The following is a 19203-nucleotide window of genomic DNA, read 5'->3' as shown; positions in this document are numbered from 1 at the left end:
CATGTCAGAATACTTGAAATGTTGTAAGAAATAAGCTGTAAGAAATCTAGAGATCCTAGGCCTGTGAGATCCCATTGAAGGATCCCTGTAAGGAATTCTATAAGAAGATTTATGAGAATGTGGGCAGTAACCCCATAGAATTTCTTTTATGATTCTATAAGACTTGTGTGTGAGAGTTTTTGTGAGATTTTCCAGTAGGGGGACAGCCTGATTGCGTCACTCCATAAAGACATGCACATAAGCAGGAATGTCCAGTACTGGGATGCCAATGCTGTGACCAAGTTTCTCCTAAATGTCCTAGACTTATTCCTGAAAGGTTAGTCACCTTAGAAGGCTTGAGAAGGAAGCTGGGGTCGACGGGTTCCTCAACCAAGTGAACACTTCAGAATTGCGACAGCACGGTCCCATTCTGAAAACATTCCTCCAGAACAGGACGAACGGATGTCGATGAAATGCGAGATGATTCTCCACAATTTCCCCAGAGACATGTCCACCTTAAAGGAGCAGCTACATCGTCTCTTCGTAGACTACAGCAGCAACGTGACAGCGAAACCGTCCGATCCTGACAGTATCCCGGGAACACATGAAGGAGCTTCGTCGACGGAGACTTCTACGCACCATCTTACTTCTATGCATCATCTGCGGCGGGGGAGTGTAAAGAGAAGGAAGAGGATGGGGGGGGGGGCACGCCCTATCCATTGCCATTATCAGTTTAGTGTTCTCTTGTGTCAGTTACGAGGGTGGTTCCATAAGGTTCCGGCCTGACCAACTTTTAATACTAATAGAGACGAAACAAGTGTATCACTTTTCGACATAGTCACCCTTAACTTCGATGCACTTTTGCACCTTTCAACCAGCATTCTTATACCCTTGAAAAAATAGTCCGAAGTTTTGTCCGCAAAATGCTGGAAAACTGCCTCTTGCACCACACTATCGTTTTGAAATCTCCGTCCTCTGAGATCCCTCTTCAAGTTTGAAAACAGGAAGTAGTCACTCGGTGCCAAGTCTGGGCTGTAGGGTGGGTGGTGGATTTCTTCGAAGCCGCACTCCTTCAGTGCAGCCTTGGCAACAGAAGCCGTGCGGACAGGGGCATGTCCTGGGGCAACCGGATACATCGACTCAACCTGCCGCGCCTCTTTTCCTTGATGGCGCCTCGCAGTCGGTGCAGGAGTGAAACATAATAAGTCGCGTTCACTATGGTGTTGCTCTCTTTGAAGTCGATGAGGAGGATCCCGTGACAATCATAAAATATTGTTGCCATGATCTTCTTTGTGTATTTTGTGACCTTTGCTTTTCTTGGGGGTGCTTCTCCTGGTTTGTGCCATTCCATCGACTCCTTTTTCGAAAGGGGATCATAGTAGAGCACCATAGTCTCATCCCCTGTGACAATTGACTTCAATATTTCTTCTTCGTTCTCTTGACAGAGCTCCAAAAACTCTTTGGCACAGACGATGCACCGTTGCTTTTGAACTGACGAGAGAAGTCGTGGCACCCATCTCGCACTGACCTTTTTCATGTGAAGGCCCTCACCGATGATGCGAAAAACGGTTGTTTTGGAAAGCCCCAGCCTTTCTGAGATTTCCTTCACCTTCAGACGCCTGTCGCTCAGCACTTTCTCCTTGACAAGAGACAAATTTTCTTGTGTCACCACTTCCACTGGACAACCACCGTGTGGATCATCTTCAATGGACTCTCGCCCCAGTCGAAACTGCTTAGCCCAGTCCTTTACCGTTGTGTACGACGGAGAGGCTTCCCTGTACACGTCCAGTCGCGCTTTAATTTCTTTAGGCGAAAGTCCCAAAGCCTGGTGCAAACTTCTTGGTGCATTGGGCCTGACGATGTTATCGACGTTTCTCTAACATTTTAGACGGAACGGAGGACAATGAGCTGTGCGCAGTTAGCAACAAAGAACACAGTAGCGTAGAAAGTGACGATAAATAAATGGTATTGTGCATTGATTCCAACTGCTATTCTGCCTCCCAATCCCTGTTTACTTTTTTTCCAAATTCGTGTACCGTGAACTCGGGGGTTGTCTTATATTCGAGGTCATCTTAGATTCGAGAAAATACGGTATAAGGAAATAGAAAATTACCAAATTGCATTTTTGTGCTCATGGGGCTCCACTGAAACAGATGTCTTCCGTATGTCTCGCCTCTTTTTCTTAGTTATACAACTGATTCCTGACAACTGACAACGAATTCCTCTTATTAATTACGTATTGTGCGTAAAAAGTCCAAGCTTCGAAAACTGCCGTCGATTCTGAAGCCGTTCCAGAGCTGTTCAGCTGTTTTAGTTCCACTTCCAGATTTTGTGATGCCTTTGAAAAATCCGCATTTAAAAAGTGATTTCATTTGGCGTGCTGAAAATAAATCCGGATTTGATTTACTCGAATAAATTTAAATCCGGACTTGATTTGCATTTGATTTAAATGTTCTAAATGAATTAAATCTGTTTTGTCTCCTCAAATCCCCCACACTGTACGGAGGTAGTCGTCATGTGACTCATAGTCTTGCAGTGTAGCTTACTTGGATGTTTTACTTCAATAATGTTTTACTTCAGGCGTGACAGCTGGGAAGTGTGCCATTAAAGAAGAACCTCAAGAAGAATCTTCCAGTGAACATCCAATCGTAGAAGTCAAAACTGAACCTTACAATATTGCAATCTTGGCAAAACAGGACCAAATGGGACACCCCTGCGATTCAACAGCAGAAGGTAAATACAAAATGGTCTCGGAGATTTAGTCAACACCAAACTCAATAGCATGACATGGACAAAAAAGAAGGCATACAAGAGGAATGTAATTTTAGTTTTTTGACAGACAGACACTATCAGCTTTCCAGAGCATGTTCCGTTCTATGGAAGATTCTCAAAGTGACCAAAATAGACGTGGAGATTCTTCGTGAAATTTCATATTATGCTTACTCTTGAATGCCGGGGAATCTTTATCGAGTACGGAACTGTGAATTCTGCTTTTTCCACGGTAAAGGCAAATTGCTGTAGTTCAGACAGAAAATACTCTCTGTTAGCTCTTAGTGTGGAGGAACACGGTTACAACTCCAAAAACTTTTGTGACTTAGCGTAACAAGATACATTGTATGTACTTTCTTCTGAGAGGGAGGGACATTTGTCACTGACTATCAAATTGTACTTGCTAAGTGACTTCTCTGCATGTACAGAGTTTACTGTGACACAGAGGTACTTGACAGCAATGGACACCAAAGTAGGGGTCAGCATTTGCATTCCACTCCAGAATCCCAGAGAGTTGAGGGTTAGAGAGAGGAGTTAGAGGGTTGTTCCAGCACACAGATGGCCTGGTGGCCTTACTCGGTTGGCACATCTACGCTGTAAAGCAAGCTGACCCGATGCGAGGAAAGTCTATCTGTCTCGCGCATAAGCCGAGTCAAGCGCATGGTTTCTGCAAAATTCTGCGCAAAACATCATATTCTGCGTTTTTTCGTTCGAAAAATATTCGTAACTTTTAATATCCGCGACATAAAGAATTCGCATGATGTTATAGTGTATACAGAAAATATCAATCCATTCGATTAAATTCCCTGACATCATGAAAGAGTGCTCGTCAAAGTGAGCGACCTAAAGCTTGCGTATTGTGAAATTACACATTCTACAACATTGATCATAAATTGCAACACTTGTTCAAATTGTGATTAAACTCTTACCGCTGTGTGGTAGTCAACACTTCTCCTTAATGTGGATCGCTAAATTTTAGCAATTAATCCACAATCAAATATCTTGTATAGTATGTGTGAGTATATGCACAAGTTTTTAATCTACGTATATCTTTAGAAAAATGCAAGAAATAGTGTGCAGTTTTGATTTTGAAAATTTAAAGAAGAAAATTATCTTTAGTGTGGAATTTGCGTGTTACAACGTTATGAGCTAAAGACTTATAAAATTAAAGTATGGCCCTTCCATTTGTAGTGCCCAGATGCCATGACACTAAAATAATGTGATAGGTTTTCTGTATGGTTACGTGAAATCTCGAGTATATTTTGTGAATTGGATCTACGTTGATGTGTGACCTGCGCTGATCTGGTTATTATAATTAATATAACATATCCTCCATTGTGTTTATGCATAACACACATCTTCATTGTACATTGGTTAAGCACTTCTGATGGCTGTTGTGTGATCCGCTTCTCCCGAAATCTGATTGCCACTTGGAAATTATTTCATATACGTTTGTGTGCCGTGTGTTACGAAGACTACGTGATTAGAAACGTAGACTTGGCCTGTACGTCGTGCTCGTAAAATCTTTCGTTTGCATTGTGGCATCTGATAATAGATTCGCGAAGGCTTCGTATTATCTCCCAGGCAGTGAACCCCAATGCGATTGTAAAAGTTGTCGCGAACGACCCGCCGCAATCAGTTATCTTGCCTTATTTCCCGTTTTGCTATATCTTGGCCCCCACTGCAAGCCTTGGACGGCTCCTTTTTCCTACTCAAACAATGGACAACTGTGTTGACAAAAATATTTATTTATTTGTTCCGCACTCCAATCGGGTTGCTTGTCAAAGAGGTCTTTTCTTCTTTTACTAAGTCTGCGATATTGCAACTGATTGAGAAATATACATGCACTGTGGAATTTAATTCATGAAATATGATAAGTTTTCACATGAGATTAGTGATCCTTTATGTAATCATAGACCGATGTATCATGTCTCTAAATTTCAATGACCGATCTTTCTCCGGCAATTCTATCCATTCGTTTCCTTAGCGATCATTGTTCTCAGTCTAGCCATGCTAAATGTAAAGTGTTTTTCATTATGATGCGAAGAATTCATTATAATGATGACAAAGATTACAATTATTGTTTCACTTATACACTTGTTTATTTCGATAAATTACAGTTCTATTTCAAACTCTGAAGTTTTCGTTTGTTGTCTTCATTGATGACTTCCGAAGACATTAAATAGTTTATTCTGATTATTGGGCGCTTGAATCCAGCATTGATTAACACAGGCGCTATGTTGTCGCCGTGTTTGTATTGCTTCAACAACTTGCACTTTGTCGCGATGAACTTGCACAGTCTCTTATTGATGCTTCCTTTCTTTGTATGAAGGTTCTTGAATGGCGTACAAGAGAGTATTAGATGAAAATCGTCCGGTGGTCCACCGCAATTGATATGTTTGTTGAGTTTCAACAGGTGATGATACATCAGACCTTGCACGACAATATTGAACTTCTGTTGATTCGACATCGTTGCGGAGACTGGTAGAAGAAAATAATTGCGTTGCTGTGGTAGTGGAATACATCACGTGATAAGATTTTATGTACTTTCCATCTCAGATATGTGTAATTTCAACAAATCCGTAATGAATCGTGCGATATAGATCGCTTGTATATGATAATTTGATCCGACTGCTTTCTTGATGTACGCGATGCCCATTGCAATGATTACAATTACATCTGGTCTAGTGTATTTCAATTCTTCGTTGGCAAACCTCAAAAACTCCGCCATCAATCCCAATGGCCCTTCCAACGTTGATGTGCAGATATTTTTATAAGTATTGTAGATTCGGCATATAAATTCTTGCACCTTCAGTTCTGTACTTTGTACCATATCTCCGAATACGACCATGTCTAGGACGTATTGAAATGCAGCGATAATGAAATCGTTTCGCGGCTCCTCCTTTTCGAAGCAGTTTTTTATCACATCTTCCCATGACTTATGGTATCGAGTACAAAATCTGTCCATCTTTTCAATGTAGAGCAAAAATCTCTTCTGTTTTCAAGTGCACATCTACACTTAATTAAAAGCATATCTATGTTTATTTTATTGATTAAAATTTTATTGTCTGGTTTAGAATGCTATAATCTCCACCTGTCGTGAGAATTATTGTTTTGATTTGTTTCAAGTATTCACTCGTCCGATACTCTATGAGTTGTGAACTTACTGCCTGAAATAATTATTGTCTTGCATTTGCTTCAATTGTTCACTCGCATGGCATAAGTAAGTACCTCTAAGATTGGAATGCCTCATAACTCTGAGTTGCATTTCACATTTGATATTTCTGTGTGGTTCATTAGAAATTTCTGTTGCAAGATATTAAATTTGTTTCTCGTTTTTGATTGAGTATCGTTGCTACCAATTAATAATTTGGACTTTCTCTACATCTTCAATAACAATATCGCATCTCTACAAACTTAGCCGACTTGACAACCACTTTGACGAAAGATTTCCGTTTCAGGGAAAGGATGCGAAAAGATAGTGACCCCAGCGAGTGATATCGACATCTATTTACGCTGCACAATAAACTATATCGCCTTTGAACTCTCTCTTATCTGACCCCTAGAGTGTTCTGTTTGCTGGATGAAGGAATATAGCCCCCAACCCTTTTGAGTGATAAAGCATGTGCTGTGCTATGGTCACATAGATATAGACATAAAGTCTCCCGGCTTTGAGGAAAAGAGTGAAAACCGTGCATATTTCCTATGTCTTGGATACCTCCATCAAGGTTCGTAGTGTTTGTTAGAATGAAAATTGTATATTGATCGATTTTATGATGGTTCAATGATAGATTATTTTCCTCTGTTGATGTTTACGTGTCGCCGCGTGTTCCTCTGTTCTTCAGCGTTAAGTCTGTGCTATTTCACCATTGATAGATTGATTAGCTATTATTTCTCATTGTGTTGGATGGTGCGCAGGTTTTGGCTCTCTATTAATTGTAGCTGATGATTGTGTTGTTTCTCGTTATTTCCTTACGTCTATGCTGTTCACTTAGTAAGAAATTGTAAGTTAAATTGTAAGTAAGTAAGTTGAGTAATATGAAACTGAGATTCCCTATTGCGCTCGAAATGTTATGACAAATATTCACGCTATTGCAAAGATGGTTCTCACGTCTCAGACTTTTATAATACAATTTGTAATTTGATTGTAATCGTATTGATTAAGAATATCTTCTTTGTAGTGGTATAGATTTTATTTCCTCTTGTCGCTCGTGTTCCGTGGTCTTCCATACATCTATCGGCATCCGTCTTCAACAAATCATAGTAGATATCATTAGATCTGGTTGTTGGCTAGGAGCGGGCTATATGGTGAAGTTCATTTTTAACATGTCTATTTTCTGATGAGTTTGATTTTTTCTTCTAATTTACTGAATGATAGATTACTATGTTGTTTTGATTAGGAATATCTTCTTTGTATTGGTATAGATTTTATTTCCTCTTGTCGCTCGTGTTCCGTGGTGTTCCATACATCTATCGGCATCCGTCTTCAACAAATCATGCAGGTCAGATATCATTAGATCTGGTTGTTGGCTAGGAGTGCGCTATATGGTGAAGTTCATTTTTAACATGTCTATTTTCTGATGAGTTTGATTTTTTCTTCTAATTTACTGAATGATAGATTACTATGTTGTTTTGATTAGGAATATCTTCTTTGTATTGGTATAGATTTTATTTCCTCTTGTCGCTCGTGTTCCGTGGTGTTCCATACATCTATCGGCATCCGTCTTCAACAAATCATGCAGGTCAGATATCATTAGATCTGGTTGTTGGCTAGGAGTGCGCTATATGGTGAAGTTCATTTTTAACATGTCTATTTTCTGATGAGTTTGATTTTTTCTTCTAATTTACTGAATGATAGATTACTATGTTGTTTTGATTAGGAATATCTTCTTTGTATTGGTATAGATTTTATTTCCTCTTGTCGCTCGTGTTCCGTGGTGTTCCATACATCTATCGGCATCCGTCTTCAACAAATCATGCAGGTCAGATATCATTAGATCTGGTTGTTGGCTAGGAGTGCGCTATATGGTGAAGTTCATTTTTAACATGTCTATTTTCTGATGAGTTTGATTTTTTCCTCTAATTTACTGAATGATAGATTACTATGTTGTTTTGATTAGGAATATCTTCTTTGTATTGGTATAGATTTTATTTCCTCTTGTCGCTCGTGTTCCGTGGTGTTCCATACATCTATCGGCATCCGTCTTCAACAAATCATGCAGGTCAGATATCATTAGATCTGGTTGTTGGCTAGGAGTGCGCTATATGGTGAAGTTCATTTTTAACATGTCTATTTTCTGATGAGTTTGATTTTTTCTTCTAATTTACTGAATGATAGATTACTATGTTGTTTTGATTAGGAATATCTTCTTTGTATTGGTATAGATTTTATTTCCTCTTGTCGCTCGTGTTCCGTGGTGTTCCATACATCTATCGGCATCCGTCTTCAACAAATCATGCAGGTCAGATATCATTAGATCTGGTTGTTGGCTAGGAGTGCGCTATATGGTGAAGTTCATTTTTAACATGTCTATTTTCTGATGAGTTTGATTTTTTCTTCTAATTTACTGAATGATAGATTACTATGTTGTTTTGATTAGGAATATCTTCTTTGTATTGGTATAGATTTTATTTCCTCTTGTCGCTCGTGTTCCGTGGTGTTCCATACATCTATCGGCATCCGTCTTCAACAAATCATGCAGGTCAGATATCATTAGATCTGGTTGTTGGCTAGGAGTGCGCTATATGGTGAAGTTCATTTTTAACATGTCTATTTTCTGATGAGTTTGATTTTTTCTTCTAATTTACTGAATGATAGATTACTATGTTGTTTTGATTAGGAATATCTTCTTTGTATTGGTATAGATTTTATTTCCTCTTGTGTTCGTGTCGTTCTTTGTTGGCTAGGAGTGTGCTATGTGGTGAAGTGGAATATCTTCTTTGTAGTGGTATAGATTTTATTTCCTCTTGTGTTCGTGTCGTTCTGTTTGTTGGCTAGGAGTGTGCTATGTGGTGAAGTTCATTTTTAACATGTCTATTTTCTGATGAGTTTGATTTTTTCTTCTGATTTTCCTCTTGTGTTCGTGTCGTTCTTTGTTGGCTAGGAGCGTGCTATGTGGTGAAGTGGAATATCTTCTTTGTAGTGGTATAGATTTTATTTCCTCTTGTCGCTCGTGTTCCGTGGTGTTCCATACATCTATCGGCATCCGTCTTCAACAAATCATGCAGGTCAGATATCATTAGATCTGGTTGTTGGCTAGGAGTGCGCTATATGGTGAAGTTCATTTTTAACATGTCTATTTTCTGATGAGTTTGATTTTTTCTTCTAATTTACTGAATGATAGATTACTATGTTGTTTTGATTAGGAATATCTTCTTTGTATTGGTATAGATTTTATTTCCTCTTGTCGCTCGTGTTCCGTGGTGTTCCATACATCTATCGGCATCCGTCTTCAACAAATCATGCAGGTCAGATATCATTAGATCTGGTTGTTGGCTAGGAGTGCGCTATATGGTGAAGTTCATTTTTAACATGTCTATTTTCTGATGAGTTTGATTTTTTCTTCTAATTTACTGAATGATAGATTACTATGTTGTTTTGATTAGGAATATCTTCTTTGTATTGGTATAGATTTTATTTCCTCTTGTCGCTCGTGTTCCGTGGTGTTCCATACATCTATCGGCATCCGTCTTCAACAAATCATGCAGGTCAGATATCATTAGATCTGGTTGTTGGCTAGGAGTGCGCTATATGGTGAAGTTCATTTTTAACATGTCTATTTTCTGATGAGTTTGATTTTTTCTTCTAATTTACTGAATGATAGATTACTATGTTGTTTTGATTAGGAATATCTTCTTTGTATTGGTATAGATTTTATTTCCTCTTGTCGCTCGTGTTCCGTGGTGTTCCATACATCTATCGGCATCCGTCTTCAACAAATCATGCAGGTCAGATATCATTAGATCTGGTTGTTGGCTAGGAGTGCGCTATATGGTGAAGTTCATTTTTAACATGTCTATTTTCTGATGAGTTTGATTTTTTCTTCTAATTTACTGAATGATAGATTACTATGTTGTTTTGATTAGGAATATCTTCTTTGTATTGGTATAGATTTTATTTCCTCTTGTGTTCGTGTCGTTCTTTGTTGGCTAGGAGTGTGCTATGTGGTGAAGTGGAATATCTTCTTTGTAGTGGTATAGATTTTATTTCCTCTTGTGTTCGTGTCGTTCTGTTTGTTGGCTAGGAGTGTGCTATGTGGTGAAGTTCATTTTTAACATGTCTATTTTCTGATGAGTTTGATTTTTTCTTCTGATTTTCCTCTTGTGTTCGTGTCGTTCTTTGTTGGCTAGGAGCGTGCTATGTGGTGAAGTGGAATATCTTCTTTGTAGTGGTATAGATTTTATTTCGTCTTGTGTTCGTGTCGTTCTGTTTGTTGGCTAGGATCGTGCTGTGTGGTGAAGTTCGTTTTTAACATGTCTATTTCCTGATGAGTTTGATTTTTTCATTTTCTGAATGATTACTATGTTGTTTTGATTAACCAATGTAGTGGTATAGATTTTATTTCCTCTTGTGTTCGTGTCCCATAGTCCTCCAGAGTCTCCGCTGTTCACATTTAACTGCATACAACTATCAAAACTTCCCGCTATTGCACTGATGGTTCTCACGTATAGGAATATTAGACGTTTTATAATACAATTTGTAATTTTGATTGTAATCGTATTGATTAAGAATATCTTAAATGCGCTATCAATTCTGATTCATTGAAAACTTCCACTAATAAAAATATTGTGTTTGATTTGTGATACCTATTCAGTGCTAATGTATCATACCTGTAATAAGTATTGTTACGTGTATTGTGTTCCTTCTATTTCAGATTTTTGGCTAAGTTTTTCCCATTCACGCAGAGTCATAACATAATTCCTAATGACTTTAATAAATATATTTTCACATGTACTTTTGTGTATGGCTATCCTTTGCATGTAAACTGCACACCTGTTGTAGCTGTAAAAATTACGATTCAAGTCGAATCAGGCTGAAAAATGACAAAAGTCGGCGGCCCATGCTGAAAAATGAGGAAAGTCGGCGGCCCAGGCTGAAAAATGACGAAAGTCGGCGGCCCAGGTTGAAAAATGACGAAATTCGGCGGCCCAGGCTGAATGGTAAACGCGCACGCAGCCCACCGGCCACGCGACGCCCAAGTAGAAAAATTGTGAAAGAAGTCAGCCCAGGGTGAAGGGTAAGCACGCACGCAGCCTTCCGGTCACGCTCCGCCCACCACAGCAGCCCTCCACCCGAGCACCGCCCTGTTACAGGTGATGGTTTTTCGGTTGGGTTTTTCTCCTTCACCTGATTTGCATCACAATTCCCAGCACTATTGGCTTTAATAAATATATCTCAACTTGATTGGCATTAATAAATATATTTTTTCACTCGTACTTTTTGTGTATGACCCTTCTTTGCATGTTATAATCGCGCGGACAAGCCTCCGCACGCGCGCCGCGCAGGGAAAAAAACGCGCAGGGACGCGCCGCGCAGGGAAAAATACGCGCAGGGTTCAGGGGGTCCATGTTTCTAAATCTCATGGGGCTGGGTTCTATCCACCCCTTTACTACTTACAGAGGCCACATACTCATACACATGAAAGGGTACGTCCAATTAAAGGGCGACGGAAGCGAAAATAAGCTGCTGTTTGCCTCATATTACGATGTGTACCAAAACAATCCGGAACTCGACTTAGATTTGCGTATATTAGTTGAAATGCCGCCATAATCGCGATATAAAATTTGGACGCAGAGCACTCTGAGCCCGTGGTGAGCGTCGCAAACATAGCCGACCACGGAAGTGAAGCACATTGTCTCTCCTGTTCGAGTTCCTGAATTTCATTTCGCGGTTGTCTTACGATCGGAGGTTGATTTTCGCGACAAAAGAAAAAGAAAAAAAATTGTGCACGCTTGTGAAGCCTTTGCTGGCTGTGCTACAGCATGTTGCTGACTTCCTCTCAGGAGCGCGAGGATGTAGTGTTCTTTGCACGGACGACACACGGAGAGACAGCACAAGAACAACTGCGTCAAACATCGACTGACGTTTTTACAGAGACAACACTACTGAGGCTGGCCTCCAGATCCATCCGAAAGAAGGTGATCTCATTCTCTCTAGGGGTGAGAGTCTTGTTGCTTACATTGTTGACTGTCTTACCTTGCGTTCGGCCAGGTTATGTTCCAGAGCAAACACGCTCTACCAGTCTGTGGTTGTTTCCGTGGCCGTATTGGCCATCGGCGCTCGACTGGCAGTCGGGAGATGCGAAGTTCAGGTTCCGCCGATGTCAGACTTCTTTGATGACTGTCATATTGTGACGACGATAACGACGACTCATGCCACGCGACTCATGTCTCATGCATTCTCATTCTGTTCATTAAATCATTACCTTCACCATGCTGTGCTGCCCGTATCATTTGGTGGAGGTGCTGGCTTGCTTCCCCTCAGACACCCCTACAAGACCATCTACAAGACCTTCGTGTACTATTGCTGCGCCTCTGGCCCCAACGCTGCTGTGATGGTCGTTAACGCCCCAGCCCGCCCAGATGACGCGACAGACGAGACGAGACCAGACGATCCCCAGCCCCGTAAATAAACGACGTCCACGACAGCAGCATGGCAAGGCATGGCAAGCGGACCGGAGGCACCGGGCTACTGCGGGCAGCACAGCGTCACCTTATCTTTCGTCTGCTGACATCCACATCTACCTCCACGAACAATCCGAAACTCATCATCTCCCTCATCGCTCATCAACATTGACCATCGTGGCCAGGAGGTCACGACAACGGGACGGGGGGGTGTTGTGACGACGATAACGACGACTCATGCCACGCGACTCATGTCTCATGCATTCTCATTCTGTTCCTTAAATCATTACCATCACCACGCTGTGCTGCCCGTATCAATATTTCAATTGTTTTCGAAAGAGAGGAATCTTATTCTCGCCGCGAATCCGTCTACGTCTGCTTGCAGACGGGTGAAACGAGACAAGTAGTGCGCAGACATATTGTCGACGAATCGAACATCTTCAGGCTTTATTCGGAATTCGCCGTGTTTATCCCGTTCACCGGGCAGCCGCACATGGAGCTCGAGAGATATTTGACATCACGCGCCCCTCAGATTTTCCCGCAATGCTTTGCGGCAGCGGGCTCGCTCCATGGGTGATCGTGTCGGGTGGGCGGCCCAGCGCGCTTGTAATCGTCAAAAATATGCCCATCCTTTAGAGCGTACTCGCAAAATACTAGTGGCACCATAATTCTACGTAAGATTTTCATCTCATTCGGACCCTTTTTTTAAGATGGACAAATTTCGCTTCCGTTGTCTTTTAAGTGACAGTTCTCGTCAGTCACATGTCCCCAATCCGGAGACACGAAGAAGCATGTGGTAATGCACAAAAAGGAAATGCTGTACAGATGCTGTCCGTATCTCATCACATTCTGTTTCTGTTGGATGTTTTAAAACTCTCACGCATGAACAGACTGAGGCTGAAAAAGAGTTGCATTGGAGGTCGGTTCGGTGGTGATGCGTGGGAAATGTAAAGAAAACCAGTGATAATGTGGCGCATAATCGGATACGTGGAAGCCAAATGATGCGTTTTCTTTCGGGGAGTACTTAATGCAGTTTTTAAATAAACAGTTACTCCTTCTCGATATAAGTCGTCAGCGGCACTTCATTTCGAAACATGATCAGTGTGCAACTGAAAGTGTTATGGAAATCATTGGTCGGATCTGTAATCCTACTGTGCGCGGCGATGCCAGGCTAGGGGGTTGTCCTGCAACCTTTAAATTATCTCTGAGGATTTACGTAGTTGTTCTAAGCCACCATGTCGGCCATTTCTTAGAACGTTTTTTCGCATGAAGGCTGAGTGAAAATGTTCGAGAGGTGCCGTGGTCCCCAGTCGTTCCTGAAAGTCGACACGCGCAAAAGCAGACCATTTCTGTATGGTGTCACAGGCTTCCCGCAGGGCGACGTCGCCATTCTCATTGTTCCCCATGCAGGTTGGGGCATGCTCTGCAATCTTTATGACTTTAATTCGGCTATTTAATAGCTGTGGCATGCTTTGTCGGGTAAATTTGCAGTATCCCATTTTGTACAAAGAGCAATCCAATGATACACTTCATGAGAGGGGCTACAAGACAGTCCCTTTAAATATACAGTGAAACATTAACGTGTACCTGGCGGGGACGCGAAAGAACTACACACTAAGCGGTAGTACGGCTTAACCAAAAACTCAAAATACAGGTCCACGTACCTGCCTAATGGAAGAAAAATGGAACATGTTTGGCAAAATGAAGATAGATATCACCATTTATTCACTTTGCAACACGATAGTTCGCTGTTTTCGCTTCGTGCCGAGGCGGCCTTGCAGCAATGATCACGGCTTCAAATCCATATTATCCACCAATCCACCAATATTATTGGCGAGCTGTTCACAACATCCGCGTTTTCTGACAAACTGATTGATGGTATGGATGATGCCCATTTTCTCATTGATGTTCAGGACGCCGTGGGTGGCGCTGCCCCACAAGCCAACACACGTGACCAACAAGTGAGAAACAAAACTATAGGAGGGGCAGGAGGTTCGTGACCTACTTGCCCTCCACTCTGTGGGAGGACGACCTCTCCTCCTCGCAGGAGTGACGTATCGGCCTTGCCCCTGCTCTGGAGGAGCCACATGCTTCCAAATCTTCGTTCTTGGTAGGAGGAGCTAGTTTTTTTTTTTTTTTTTTTTTTTCTGCACGGTCTGTTTCAGGACGAAAAGTGCGCATTAACCGATACTGAGCCTGCGAGCAGCTACGGCTTAAGCGGGTAGCAAATACATTGGTTTCAGTGAGAGTTGCGACAGGGATTCAGCGCAACTACTGCTTAAGCGGAATTACGGGTTAAGCGCGTATGTATTAACGAGGTTCTACTGTACATTATGTTGCAATTATCTTGCCAATCATGTTTAAATTGTGCCCCGTGTCGATATCTAGGCAAAAAGAATGTGTATTGTCGTCCTTGTTAGGCCTAGTAAAGACAACAATCGTGAGCAAATAGGAAGAAAAAAGCAATGGATGGCTAAAAATATGCCTTTTATAACAGACTTTTATTCATGTACACGGACTTGCCCGTTCTTGACTCAACCTTGTTCTGTCTTGCACTTGAAATGCATATAGTACCAGGATTTCTGTGATACTTGGAGTCTGTTCCAACACTCGGTTCTGCGGCCTGTCATTTCTGCTAGCAAGCACTCCTGACGACTTCTGCTGTTCTGCGTCTTCCTGACATGCCTGCCTACATCCACACGTCGCTGATAATAGGGGACGCAGAATCTGTTATGTTGGGACGCTGTCTGGGAATATCTTATTCAATGTGATCCAACCCTTGTTTCCCCAAAATGTCAGCACCCAGTGAACACAGGCAGAGGTGGGCAAATGCCCTCACAATCTTTGCCTTCACCTCAGTTTTCGTCCCAGATGTTTTCCATACGTCACTTTACCTCTCAGCAAATACCGCGGGGAGTCATAAAGGGATTATTTGCTGGGGCGGACGCGCATAGCATGACCACAAACATGATACTATAAGGGTTTTCCAATAATCGTCAATTAGAGATGCACTTGTACTGGTACGGCCTCTGAATGTCCCATTTCCGAAATTTCAGGAGCAAGAGAAAGCACAGCTTTGCTCCACGTAAAGCCCAGAGGTACTTGTGATCAAGAATCTTCAGGTTGCACTTCTTTAAAGACACCCTTCAAGATAAGCACAATAACTGCTGAACCACAGTTTGACAACTGTGTGAGTCACAGACCACAGAGACCACAGTTTGAGTCATTAGAAACGGTGGAGCCACTGAACAACTTGAGACCAGAACAAGCCATGTGCACTTGGGTACACGTCAAAAGACAGCCCGAAACACCACATATTTGCACAGTGTCACAATGAGACTGAAATGTGTTCCACTACTCAGATTGGAGAGAAGGGTATTGGGCGCGTCATCTGTTCCTTCTCACACACGTTTGCCAGTTCTTGATCCAATCTTTTTATGTTTCATAGTGAAAATGCGTATAATACTGGCAGTCTGTGCCAAGAGTCGGTTCTGCCGGCCAATCACTTCTGCTGTTCTGAGTCTTCCCGACATGCCCCTCTCCATCCAGATGTCGCCGGTAAAAGTGGACACATAATTCGTTATGTTGGCACGTCGTCAGGGAATATCCTATTCAACCCAACGCAATCCCATCCAGTTTCTCGAAAATGTCGGCACCCAGTGAATACAGGCAGAGGTGGGCAAGTGTCCTCACGATCTTTGCCTTCACCTCAATTTTCGTCCCAGATGTTTTTCTTCACCTCATCTCAACTCATTTTTGGGGAATTCGTTCCTCACCTCACTTTACCTCACAGCAAATACCGGAGGGGGCACAAGGGGGATTATATGCCGTGTCGGACGCGCACAGCGCGACCGCAAACGTGGCGCCATAAAATTTTTCTAATAATCGTCAATAAGAGATGCACCTGCACTGGTAAGCCCTCTTAATGTCCGATTTTCGAAATTTCAGGACCAAGAGAAAGCACTGGTTTGATCAACGTAAAGGTCCAGCCCAGAGGCACTTCTGATCAAGAATCTTCAGGTTGCACTTCCTCAGAGGCACAGTTCAAGGTCAGCACAATAACCACACAATTCAAGAACACTTCACTAGTCGTTACGAACGGTCGACCGACGGAGCGACCTCCAGACCTGAGCAAGCCATGTGTACTTGCAAACACGTCGAAAGACAGCCCGAAACACCACATGTTTGCACAGTATCACAGTGAGTCTGAAGAGCGTCCCACTACTACTCCACCGGATGCTCAGATGGGAGAGAAGGGTATTGGGTGCGACATCTGTTCCTCTGTTCCTGGGTTCTCGCGGTCTGGCAGTGACGAGAACCACGTGTCGAAGCATACAGACAAGAAGCCATGCAAGTCCAATCTCTGTTCTGCGCAATTCCGCCAGAGCACGAGCCTGAGGTGTCTGAAGCGAACACATACGGGAAAGAAGCCGCGCAAGAGTGATCTCGGCATTGCGAAGTTCAGCCAGATTGCGCGCCTGCGGCTTCGCAAGCGAGCACACGCGGACGAAAACCGATACAAGTGCGATGTCTGCCCTGCGCAGTTCAGCCGGAGCGGTCACCTACTGTATCACAGGCGGACACACACGGGCGAGAAGCCATATAAGTGCGATGTCTGCGCGGCAGGGTTCAGCCAGGGTGGGAACCTAGAGCGTCACAGGAGGACACACACGGGCGAGAAGCCGTACAAGTGCGATGTCTGCCCTGCACAGTTCAGAACGAGTGCCCACCTACAGTATCACCGGCGGACACACACAGGCGAGAAGCCATACAAGTGCGATGTCTGCCCTGCAGGGTTCAGCAGGAGCGGGATCCTACAGCAGCACAAGCGGACACACTCGGGCGAGAAGCCATACAAATGCGATGTCTGCCCGGCAGATTTCAGCAACAGCAGGCACCTACAGCGTCACAAGTGGACGCACACGGGTGAGGAGCCATATAAGTGCGATGTCTGCCCTGCGGAGTTCAGCAGGAGCGGGAACCTACAGCAGCACAAACGGACACATACGGGCGAGAAGCCATACAAGTGCGATGTCTGCGCGGCAAGGTTCAGCCAGAGTGGGAACCTACAGCGTCACAGGCGGACACACACACGCGAGAAGCCATACAAATGCGATGTCTGCCCGGCAGATTTCAGCAAGACCGGGCACCTACAGCGTCACAAGTGGACACACACAGGCGAGGAACTATATAAGTGCGATGTCTGCCCTGCGGAGTTCAGTCAGAGACGGAACCTACTGCTGCACAAGCGGACGCACACGGGCGAGAAGCCATACAAATGCGATGTCTGCCCCGCGGAGTTCAGGCAGAGTGGTCACATGCAGCGTCACAAGCGGATACACACACACACGGACGGGCGAGAAGCCGTACAAGTGTGATGGTATGCCCTGTGGTTCAGCCTAAGTGGGCACCTACAGAATCCTTGGCGGGGACACACGGACGAGAAGCCACACGAGCCTGTTTTATCCATATCTCGGCATTTTGGGCCGCGGAACTCGCGATCACAGTTATCTGATAAATAAGGCTTGAGCTCAGGCTACAAACTCATGTGAAAGTCAGTATGGCATATCCTTGAGCTCGGCCATGACGCATATTAGCGCACTCACAGGATAACATTACATTTGCGACAAAAGCATGGGTAATTTTGCCGATGTCTGGTCACAAGTGTGGTGTTATCTTGTGAGTGCGCTAATATGCAGCATGTACGAATATAGCGGTAGGCCACGTGAGTCGCATGGTTTATGGCGTCGAGCTCATGGCTTATCAGATAATTGTGGTCGTGAGTACCACAGTGATGCTGTGCTATGGTCTTATCACAAGTGGATAGACACAGGCGAGAAGCCATACAAGTGCGATGTTTGTCTGCCGAGTTCAGCAAGAGCACGAAGCTGTGGAACCACAAGTGCAGACACGAGGGCGAGAAGCCATGCAAGTGCGATGTCTCTCCTGCAGACTTCAGCCGGAACACGAGTATGTCGTGTCACAAGCGATAACGCACGTCTAAGAAGCCGTAACGAGTGCAAACTCTGTCTTGCAAAGTCCAGCCATGGTACAAAAATTACAGCACCAAGTGCAGGGGAGATGGCATACACAAGTGCCATTCATGCCGCGCAGAGTTCAGCCAGAACACAAATCTGAATATCGTAAGTGCGCACACATGGGCGAGAAGTCGTACAGGGGCGAGTTCTGTCCTGCAGGGTCGCCCCCCAGGACGACTTGCGATGTCACAAGCAGACACATATGACAGAGGATCCCTACAAGTGGGATGTGCGTCTTGCAGAATTCAGCCACAGCGTGGGCCTGTGGCATCACAAGTAGACACAGACAGATATGCGAAACCATTCAGAAGCGTTCTCTATTCTGCAAACTTGGCATAGCAAGCACATGAAGCATTACATTTGGACGTACATGAATGTGAAACCATATAAATGCGACCCCTGTCCTGCAGAGTCCAGCCACAGGACGAGCAGACACCAGCCGGAGAGCTGGTAAAGCACAATATAGTTCAGCCAGAGCAGGAACTATGGCCTGACATGTAGCCATGAGACACTTTGGATTGAGACATTGCATGTGCAGGGGCGTACTTGTACTTATGAAAGAGTCAATCGAACACATTAAACTTTTTGCACCCTTTTGAGTGTAAGGTGGGTGTACCATAACTGTCATCCCTTTGAGTGTAAAAGTTTGTAGGTGTAATGATATACACCTACCTTTCCGGGTGTATTTCTCACCACCTTCAAATTTTTACACTTCAAAGGATGCGAGTTATGGTACACCCACATTATACCTCTGGAAGGGTGTTACATCTACTTTCCGGGTGTGAGGCTTGTT

The 19203-nt window shown here is 43.4% G+C and overlaps 1 protein-coding gene across 1 annotated transcript; it reads left to right on the top strand.

Annotated features, from left to right (window-relative positions):
• Nucleotides 1-231: 231 nt before the first annotated feature.
• On the top strand, nucleotides 232-19021 carry LOC135369121 (zinc finger protein ZFP2-like). The gene is made up of 4 exons (XM_064602785.1): nucleotides 232-316; nucleotides 428-568; nucleotides 2560-2712; nucleotides 16321-19021. The coding sequence occupies exons 1-4, from the start codon at nucleotides 232-234 to the stop codon at nucleotides 17748-17750; spliced, it is 1809 nt and encodes a 602-aa protein (XP_064458855.1). The 3' UTR covers nucleotides 17751-19021.
• The last annotated feature ends 182 nt before the right edge of the window (nucleotides 19022-19203 follow it).

This window comes from Ornithodoros turicata, chromosome 9 (assembly GCF_037126465.1).
Source record: "Ornithodoros turicata isolate Travis chromosome 9, ASM3712646v1, whole genome shotgun sequence".
Classification (NCBI taxonomy): Eukaryota; Metazoa; Arthropoda; class Arachnida; order Ixodida; family Argasidae; genus Ornithodoros; species Ornithodoros turicata.
The sequence above is the reverse complement of the archived record's forward strand: the minus strand, read 5'-3'. Positions and strand labels throughout refer to the sequence as shown.